The following is a 9,506-nucleotide window of genomic DNA, read 5'->3' as shown; positions in this document are numbered from 1 at the left end:
GACATCTCAAGATCGCATTTATTTAAGAAATGCAAAAATGGACCAAACAAAACCAGATTTCACCAGTTTACAGGTTCGCATGAGAATTGACAACAATTTAAAATTTGAATTGCGCGCGCGCGGGATTAACCATCTCAGAATTTAGTGACAAAACAAACGTCACTAGTTCTTCTATTCTGTGTTGTCGGAAAGCACGTAAGTTTATTTGTTTATTTCTCATTTATTCCAACCATCGGTCAAGTTTTTGAATGCTGTTTGGTGTAATTATTTAATAAAAGTGGTAATTAAGCAGCTAATAGTTGAATTTTTGTCATTTTTTTGCCATTTGTGTGTTTTGCAAGAATTGTTATGTTTGAGGTTATGTTATAGTTCTCTTTAATTGTGTTTTTAGAGCAAAATGGGTAAGATTATGAAACAAGGTAAAGTCGTGTTGGTCCTCGCTGGCCGATACGCAGGACGTAAAGCTATCGTTATAAAAAATAACGATGAAGGGGCTGGGGATAAGCAGTATGGACATGCCATCGTTGCTGGTATTGACAGGTACCCAAGGAAAGTCCATAAACGCATGGGGAAAGGGAAAATTCACAAAAGGTCCAAAATCAAGCCTTTCGTTAAGGTAAACTTTGTCTATAAATCGTCAAAAATACAATATAGCTTGTAGGTTTTGAATTACAATCACTTGATGCCCACACGTTATTCAGTTGATTTGACCAACGACGTGAAAATCACCCCCAAGGATTTGAAAGATCCAATGAAGAGGAAGAAGGTCAGATTCCAAACGCGTGTTAAATTTGAAGAAAGATACAAGTCAGGAAAGAACAAGTGGTTCTTCCAAAAATTACGTTTCTAATTATAATTTTTATTCAGAATAAAACCACAAAAAGTGCTGTCGGTCTGTTTATTAGATATGTTTGTACATACACGAGAATGCTTTAAATAACAAGAAGGTAACAATCAATTCTAGGTTAGAAAATTTCTACATAAAAACAACTTTGATCAAATCATTTCTGCCATTATAAAAAGAATCACAGCGTTTTATTAAACAGTTCACTCTGGAATGTGTCATTGCTGTGAACTGAATTTCAGATCGTCCCAATTAAAATTACTCAGTCGTTTAAATTCTAAACAATTTTATTTTCAAAATAATGCAATTTGGCAAAACACTTAAAATTACACAATCCTTCATCTCCACAGCCTTTGTTTGAGACAAACTTAAAAAGCGAGATTCTACCAAGAGCAGACTTAACTATAAAAACATAAAAATTACTTTCAGACTGTCTTAACAGTCTCGTCAACTTCAACGATCTGAAACTCTGATCGAACATCTATGGGTCCTCTTGGTCGGGCACTTTTGGTGAATCTCTGTCGGAGGTGTCTTTGGATGTTTGTTGCAGACTCTCGAAAGCCGAATGTGAACTTGGTTTGAGCGTGAATGAGGTGTTGGGATGCGACGTGACGACTTCCCGAGGTATCGGTCGTAATATAGGTACTGATTTCGATAGCACGCATTCGCATCCGTCAGGGGGCGCACTCGACGAAAAACGGTTGATTTGGGGCGAAGAACCTGACAGGATGCGTTCTTGGTCCGGACTCGAACCTTGACTGTCTTCTGGCACAAAATATAAGCGTGTTAAAAATGCATAATTACGCACAGGTGGCTTAACATTTAACGGAAAGAAATAATTTTACTTGTGGGTATAAATATACAGGGCTCTTTTCTAAAAATGCAATCAAGTGTCAACTTAATCTTAACTCCTCAATAATTAGTTTAGACGATTTACTAAATTTTAGTAATCTATTATAATAAATTACTTATAAATATTTAAAAAATGGTAATATTGATTTTTTTTCAACAATTAAATTGTGCTGGTATATAACTGGTTGCCTACCTACTGGATGCATTATCAAAAATATTAACTTAAAAGTCTAAATAAATTCCTTAATAATTAATTTGTACGGTTTATTAAGGTTTAATGATTTTTTTATCTAATAAATTACTTGCAAATTAAAAAAAAAGTTGTTTAACTGATTGCCTACCATTTACATTTTTTAAATAGACGGCATTACAGTATAATTCCTAAAAAGAGCCCTGTATATTAATTGTGATGTAACGAAATTCTAGCAATAAATTTTGGGCATAATATCTTCTAATCTAATAAGTGTAAAGAAAATCATTTTTCTAAAAAAAAATCTAAAAAATAATAACTATTGCTGGTATTCTACAAAGAATTAAACAATCAAATTTTACATAAGCAAGTGTACTGACTACAAGAATTTGAAGTTTTGATCTTAATTTTTGTTTGTTATTTAGTTTTTGTAGTTTCACAAAACTTATATTTAATTACAGAATGTGACTTTCTCAGTCAACATTTCTGTTATTAAAATTACTTCAAATTTAATTTAGGGCAATTATACCAAATCTGTAATTATGGATTAAAAACTTTTATTTTCAATTTTGAAATTCAAAAAAAAAATCAAAAGAAGACTTTCTAGTGTTCCTACTATTCATGCAAAACGCAATTGACATTTAACCTGTTTCGCTATGCGGCGTGTCCAAAAAACTTGGAACCGGCGATACAGAGTCCCTCAATGGCGAATCTTGCATACAATAATTAAAATTAGCGCAATTTTATTACTATTGAACTTTACAATTAATAAAAAAGAAAAAGTGACAGACCTGATGAATTCTGATTGGTTGGTTGATATATTCTCGAATATGGTCCTTCCCTTATCAGTTCGGCTACGGGGGCTTTTCGTCCTTCAGGTATCGGTTCTTGTAATCTATCACATTCGAAGGTCTCCGCATTGGCATAAAGTTCGAGTTCTTGATTCAGACCTTCTTCGGAATTTCGCGACGATTTCGGAGGAACAACCACTGAACTTTTCGCAATCGGAGAAGGAACTAATGAGTATAAAAAAATTAAATAACATAATGAAAAAATAAACGATTTTTTTATCATTTCAAAACAAATTACGTACATACAAATTTATGTAGTAAAGGTAAGCGGAATTTCAATCACAAAGGCAAGAGATCATTTCCGGTTGAGCTGAAAGCCATTCTCTCATCGATAATTTTAAATCCGATGATCAGCTTTCCACTATTTTTAGTGGCCATATATAGAGGATTTCGCGGTTAATGCGACGTTGCTTCTTTTATTTACATATTCATATTAATCAAGCGTACATCCACTTTATTTATAATAATAGTAGTACCAACAAATTGTGGATAATCACACATAATTAAAATTCCTAAGTAGTTCGAGTAAAACTTATGTATTTTATTTTTTTTTTAGCTTCAATTGAGATTACTGCGTAAAAAATTTAACATATCCTCAAAAATAAACGTTATATGTACTATCATAAAATATTATGACTCGTCTCAAATTGTAACTTATGAATTTCAAAAATAAAAGCATATTTCTGTTTAATGAAAAATTGTGATTCGTCATCTTGTTTTTTCCAAAAGATTTTGCATTATACCGGGTTTAATTAAAAAAAAAAAATAGATATTCCTTTGGCAAGTTTTCAAATAATATTTAGTGTACAAAACTTTTCCATTTCTAACTAATGTGAATAGTCAAAAGGAAAAGAAATATAAATTTCACGCCATCTATCGCTTTAGAAACAAACTAAAATCTGTTCCTCTTCAGCCTTAAAATGATTATAAACGAAGTCTTAATTATCCATCAAAGAGAAGAGAGATACATTTAGAGCAGTTAAAAAATCAATTTTAACATACATAAGAAGGAAAGAAAAAAAAACAAATTTTAGTTTAAATAAAAAAAAATCAAATGTTAGTTTAGACATTATCTTCATTTGATTTGCTTATGTCTTAGTTTTTATCCAAATTCGAAGATCTTCTGTTTAATTACTTCTGACGAAAACGCTTCCAAAAGGTTTTGTTTGTTTTCTCTTGTTTTTTTTTTCACATTTATGGACATCGATCTCAAATATTAAAACAATAAATTGGTTGTCATGATTATGATTTATAGAGGGTGCGCCAGAACTCGCGCCCCAGAGAAAAATGCCATATAAGGTAAGATACCAGGAACATTGGCAAAATTTTTGTCCCTTTACTAAATAATTGTAAAAAAAACATATACAAGATCATTAGCATCATTAAATAGATATAAAAAAATGTCAAATGTCAAAAAATAAATGTCAAAATTTTTTGACAGATAGAATCCTGGTATCTCACCTTACTTGAAAATTTTCTCTGGGGCGCGAGTTCTGGCGCACCCTGTATAATACTGTTTTAGGCATTGTTTTATTAAAAAAATGTGGGGTGTAATCACACTATACCTACAGCGTAGGAAAAAAGAATGAAACCAAGAATTTTTTTGTTATGTTTTTGTAACTATCTAAATATAGTTCAATTCTTGACGAAAAAAATTTCATTATCACAAAAAATACAGAAATGCAAAGCAATTACTAAAAACTTGAACATTTCAATAATACCGTGAGATCAAAAATTAACTTGGTCAAAAGAGGTCATGGATTTTAAAATAATTGTCGTAGATTATGTCATCGACGTTGTCAGTGAGTCAAACATTGACAGAATTATTTCAAAAGGATGATATAAGCAACGACAGTCGTTTTCTATTCCATGACCAACCTAGACCAAGATAATTTTTGATCTCACGGTACTTTATCTTTCACAAATTATTTTTTGCGAAAGTATAAATACTGTAGAACCTCAATTATCCGGAAAAGTCTAAATAGACACATATTTTACATAAAAATTCATTTTTATTAATCATTTTGATTATGATAAATTGCAAAGAATCCATACAAAAACGTGGTCAAGAATGCTTTGAAATTTTTTTGAACGTATGTTTTGAATAGCAACTTCAATACGTGTCAGTTATCTATCAGATTTAGCAGTTTTTGAACATTTGTCTTGCCTTAAATATTGAATAAAATCAATTCTTTCTACGAGGAACTAAATATCAGCCGACAACTTTTTTGGTATCATAATCATATTGTACCACCGACCCTCGATGGTATATTTTAAATAATTTGACATTTTATTAAACAATTTAGGCAAGACATACGTTAATGAAATTTTTACAGCACGTGGTTGAAACACGTTTTTTTACACTTACGGCTCCTACTCTGTGCCCCCTTGTCGTCCCTCCTCGTCTTCGGCCCCACTTTGGCCCCCTTGTCTTCCACCGCGTCTACCAAGGCCTGCAACGAGTCTAAACTGCTAGCCCTGTCGGTTTGAACGGGGGCTGGAACGGGGACAGGCCTGTCTCTCGCTACCAACCGCCTGTGTATCGCGTCCAAAGACGCCGTCCTTCGAATGGCAGCCCCCTTGGAGTCCTTTCCACCTGCAACCGTTCCGTTCTTATCCATCGCACAAACTGACCGATAAGAAGAAATGCAGGAGTTTTTGTCCGGCGATAAGCGGCCGCTTTTTACCTTTTGTGACGCACGACAAGGGCACGGTGGCCCTCAGCGGCGAAGTCCTGGCCCGTGGACCACCCGACATCTTGCCACTGTCTGTTTTTAATGACGGGTAATCACATTGCACCGGAACACCGGAATTACCATAGCTTGATTTTCGCTTATTTTCTTGGTCATTGTTGAGGGAGCTTTTGTCTGAAAGTAGAGGAAGTGCGCAGGTCGCTTCGGGGAGGAAAATTCGCCGGTGGTGGAGTTTTGATGATGTCACGAATGTCAAAATCAGCTGATCAGATTGGAAATACTCACTCGCTTCACTATCGAGTACACTCGGGGGAATTTCAGACGAGCTGATTGGTGGAGAGTGAGTGTGAATTCACTCGAAGCGTGTTGTGGGTACAGTCGGAGGAGAATTCACAGGAGAATGGACAGGACCGGAGTGGCCCCATCAATACTTTCATTAGTCTGCGGGCCATTTTTTTTCTTGCAAACAATATGTCCCTCAATAGAGGGATAACCAAAAAGTCAATTTTAACAGTTATTTATTATACAAGACGATAAACAATATTCTGTTTTAATAAATTTACTTAATTATTTTCCATTTGAAATAAACAATTTTTACGATAAAATTTGAGAAAACTATTTTCCTGTAACTTAAAATCTGTACGTGATGGAGAATTTTTCTTATCAAATTTGTAATAAGGGATGTTAAATGTACCCTGCTACATGTGTCAATAGATCAATCACATTAAAAAAAAATTGTTGCTTAGTGCTACTAGGACTAAAAATTTCAAAAATTTAATCACCCCTAACTGAAAAACGAATCAACAAAAAAAAATTTTCTTTTTCATTTAAATACGATCATTTTTCCCTTTTCGAAAATGTTTTAAAAAGTAGGGCCATTAAAAATTTCAAAGTAGGGGTGGCTAGCGACTAGGGGATGAAACTTAAAATGTAACAAATGTTGGTTTTGAACTTCTCCCTCGTGATCCTAATCGAGTTGTTTTTGCTTTAAAAGACATTTACTCAATGTCAAAAGTTATTGAGACTGGCTGCCTTTGAAATGAAAGCTCTGTATATATTTTTAATTAAGAAAAAAACAAGCTTTTTAAAAATGTCATAGCCACATATGATTCCCATTTAAAAAAATACAACTTTATCTTATTACGGCTAAACAAATAACTAAAAAATGCTTATTACATTATTAATTTATACGTCAAAAAGTGCCCGTATAATGTCTTCCGTACCTTCTACCTTTTTAGATTTCGCTAAATTGTCAACTTTTGTCTGTAAGAAGGAAACAAAAGACGATAGCGGGGATGCGGTTTTAACCAATATTATTTTCTCAAAAAATGAGATCCAGAATGTATCACTCGTTTTTGGCTAAACATCTTAGTTTCGGAGATTTCCTATTCGGACATCCAAAATGCAGCACCCCGTACATATTTAAACAGCCAGTAAATTACCTGAAGGTTATAAAGCCCTTTTATTTCCATTTGATGTACATGTAAATTGTTTTGTAAAAACACACAAAAACTTCGATTTTATAAATAGGTACTATTGTTTTGAAAGTAAGTAAGCATTCAAGTTGCTATATTATCCAAGATGACTAAATTTGATAAATTAAATTATAAAAAAGCAAACAAAAGAAAACTTTAGATTTTACAAGATAATATTGTTTTGAAAATTTAATTAATAAATTTAAAAGCACTTAAGTTGCTGCATTTTTCAAGATAACTGGGTAACTTTGGCATCTATTTTTGTTAAAGCACTGTATAAATATCAAAGCAAATTACGATATGCTGTCAGTCATACATTTTCTACCCGTTCAAAATGTTACAGCTTACACATTTGTTGTTCATCTTTCTCTTCGGTAACTGTTTATGTTTTCAAGATGGTAAACGTAAAACAAGTATATTTAAAAGTCCACTTATTGTTTTGTTACGATCTAGATTACTATTGGCGAGAATATACTGATGGTGAAGTGCCCGTAGATGCTATAGTTGGAGGCCAAAATAGTGAAGGTATAAACATTTATATTGGACAAGCTTACATAAAAGATCGTGGAATCATAGTCACTGAAATTTTTGCTGGAATACAAGAAGTATATGTTCCTATGTCAGGAGAAGCAGTGAAAACAGCAGAAGTTATAAAAGTAAGTATGTAACTAACAAAACACGATATGATTTTCTGCTGGTGTCTATTTCTCTAACAATAATGTTTTTGTAGATACTTTGTGGTCCTGAACAAAACTTATATTGGGCCTCGACAAATTCTACTAGTGTTCACTCATTACTTGTTAATCGAGATGCTGTAATTGGTGGACATGAATATGGAAAGAAAGATTCCGATGCCCATGGTATATTACACATTGGAAAAAACAAAGCACAAAATAAAATTGGCAAAATTCCTATCTTTGAAAAAGATCCTCAGTTTTACTTTAGTGACAATCTAAAAGAGAGTACTGCGACCACTTTCGAAATACTTTTGTACAAGAAAAATTAAACTAGGTATAGTACATCAGCTGATAACGGCAAAAAATAACCAATGGGTGGTATGATTAAAATATGTATTACGTGTATATGCTCTTACTTAAATAGGAACTTTTACTCTGTAGTGTTTTGTTTAGTATAATCTTTTAAATAAAGTAAACACTTCAGTACCTACGTAAAGTCTGTTTTTTTTTTAAATGGAAATTACCAAGTCAAAATTTTGGTGAAAAAATTGGTAGCATCTTGTCTCCATAGCCACAAATTTTGTTTGCTCTTTGTTTTTGTCCCTATAAATTTTGTAAAAAAATTATGGTTATGTGTTCCAATTGAGATGATTTTGACTTTTATGAATCTTGTGTGCCTGTTTGCTTTTTGAAAGCGCTATAATTGAATACCTGAGGACAGACATCATTACCTAAGGTCTAAAGACAGAATTCAGTGCTAATAATTTTGACAGAAACACACCGCAAGTAAGTACAATGTTGTGGACAAAAATGAGATTCTTGCTACAAAAACTTTGAAGAAAAAGGATGTATGTATATACAGAAAAAAGTTATTTAGCAAAAGTTACAAGAGGGTATTATGATGATTGCCAATAAATTTTATGTAATTTATTGAAATGAGCTCAAAGTTGATGCATTTTATAAATTCCTCTTCAGCTTTAGTTTCAAAATTGTTACTTTTTCAACTCGTTCCTCAAAAACATACACAAGACACTAACTTAATTGCGTTCTTTCCGAGGTTCTTTCTCATTCATGTTTATTTTGTATTCTTGTCAAATTCTTGCTAAAAATTGAGAATGTTTAGCAAACCTGCATTACAAATTGCGTCTACATTTTAACGGGCCCTTTTTCTAACTTCCTACTTGCGAACTATTTGTTTCCAAATTTCGAAAAACTGGTAGTGTACCGAATTTGTTTCTTTTTTGGTGTTTCATCTTTCAATTTTCTTGTGTTGACGTTTAATTACATTGTTTTCAAATTAATTCAAAAAACCGGAACTGCCAACTTCCTTTATTAAAATTGCCATGAATGAATTTAAAGTAGATTTCATTTAAATTGGCATAATAGGTGGCTATGGAATTTCGTATTTAAGTTTGTAGCGTTGCACATGTTCCTGTTATAACAGCTGATGGGGTTTTTGTTTTTCTTTGATTACTTACCTACATTGTTTATTGAACTGACATGACTGACATTTGTATTCGTTTTTTCAGTGTTTTCGTTATTCCCACTACTTTTTCAAATTTTAATTAAAACTAGTTCTCTTCAGATTTAAAGTACTCGCTAAGGTATGTTTGAAAACATAATGAACTTCTTTTTGTTATTCCTGTTTTAGGAATTTTAGGTTAATGGAATCAACTATACCAATTTGAATTAAGCCAAATTACTTTATCCTGGGCAAAACACGATTTTTCAGGCTGCAGTACGCGAAGCTCCATTTTGTACAGATTTCTTTTTTCCCCTCCGATCGCAACAACTTTACCATTGTTTAAGAATTCAAAATTTTGTCCTACATTTTTAATGACAAAATCCAAACCCCTTTCGGATGCAAATTACACGGAAAACAAATTGTGTTTCATCTCCGGTGTGAATAAAACGTCTTTTTATC

The 9,506-nt window shown here is 32.7% G+C and overlaps 3 protein-coding genes across 6 annotated transcripts; 2 read left to right on the top strand and 1 right to left on the bottom strand.

Annotated features, from left to right (window-relative positions):
• The first annotated feature begins 50 nt into the window (after positions 1-50).
• LOC123015884 (60S ribosomal protein L27) lies at positions 51-887 on the top strand. The gene is made up of 3 exons (XM_044415927.1): positions 51-195; positions 392-616; positions 662-887. Exons 2-3 carry the CDS (start codon positions 398-400, stop codon positions 848-850), a joined length of 408 nt encoding a protein of 135 aa, XP_044271862.1. The 5' UTR covers positions 51-195; positions 392-397; the 3' UTR covers positions 851-887.
• Positions 885-5,758, bottom strand: LOC123015882. Of its 4 annotated transcripts, none has more exons than XM_044415922.1 (5): positions 5,425-5,758; positions 5,106-5,366; positions 2,678-2,902; positions 2,533-2,598; positions 885-1,609 (listed from the first exon to the last, which is right to left on the bottom strand). In XM_044415922.1, the coding sequence occupies exons 1-5, from the start codon at positions 5,492-5,494 to the stop codon at positions 1,326-1,328; spliced, it is 906 nt and encodes a 301-aa protein (XP_044271857.1). In that variant the 5' UTR covers positions 5,495-5,758; the 3' UTR covers positions 885-1,325. The 4 variants fall into 4 exon arrangements, with proteins under 4 accessions (XP_044271857.1, XP_044271858.1, XP_044271859.1 ...); XM_044415923.1 differs by having other exon boundaries at positions 5,106-5,333; positions 5,425-5,746; XM_044415924.1 differs by lacking the exon at positions 2,533-2,598 and having other exon boundaries at positions 5,425-5,737.
• A 1,466-nt stretch (positions 5,759-7,224) lies between these two features.
• LOC123015484 lies at positions 7,225-8,072 on the top strand. The gene is made up of 3 exons (XM_044415232.1): positions 7,225-7,303; positions 7,359-7,561; positions 7,636-8,072. The coding sequence occupies exons 1-3, from the start codon at positions 7,240-7,242 to the stop codon at positions 7,909-7,911; spliced, it is 543 nt and encodes a 180-aa protein (XP_044271167.1). The 5' UTR covers positions 7,225-7,239; the 3' UTR covers positions 7,912-8,072.
• The last annotated feature ends 1,434 nt before the right edge of the window (positions 8,073-9,506 follow it).

Source organism: Tribolium madens, unplaced genomic scaffold, assembly GCF_015345945.1.
Source record: "Tribolium madens isolate multiple individuals breed KSU strain unplaced genomic scaffold, Tmad_KSU_1.1 Scaffold_19;HRSCAF=116;Tcas5.2_LG9, whole genome shotgun sequence".
Taxonomy (NCBI): Eukaryota; Metazoa; Arthropoda; class Insecta; order Coleoptera; family Tenebrionidae; genus Tribolium; species Tribolium madens.
This window is presented reverse-complemented; position numbering and strand designations above follow the sequence as displayed.

Bases quoted from the DNA above. Each gene is read 5' to 3' on its own strand.
- LOC123015884 (XM_044415927.1), top strand. From the start codon at position 398: ATGGGTAAGATTATGAAACAAGGTAAAGTCGTGTTGGTCCTCGCTGGC. The intron at 617-661 runs GTAAACTTTGTC...TATAGCTTGTAG, and splicing joins AAATCAAGCCTTTCGTTAAG to GTTTTGAATTACAATCACTT.
- LOC123015882 (XM_044415922.1), bottom strand. From the start codon at position 5,494: ATGTCGGGTGGTCCACGGGCCAGGACTTCGCCGCTGAGGGCCACCGTG. The intron at 2,903-5,105 runs GTAAGTGTAAAA...TATACTCATTAG, and splicing joins GGGGGCACAGAGTAGGAGCC to TTCCTTCTCCGATTGCGAAA. The intron at 2,599-2,677 runs GTCTGTCACTTT...ATTGTATGCAAG, and splicing joins AACCAATCAGAATTCATCAG to ATTCGCCATTGAGGGACTCT.
- LOC123015484 (XM_044415232.1), top strand. From the start codon at position 7,240: ATGTTACAGCTTACACATTTGTTGTTCATCTTTCTCTTCGGTAACTGT. The intron at 7,304-7,358 runs GTAAACGTAAAA...GTTACGATCTAG, and splicing joins CTGTTTATGTTTTCAAGATG to ATTACTATTGGCGAGAATAT. The intron at 7,562-7,635 runs GTAAGTATGTAA...ATGTTTTTGTAG, and splicing joins AAACAGCAGAAGTTATAAAA to ATACTTTGTGGTCCTGAACA.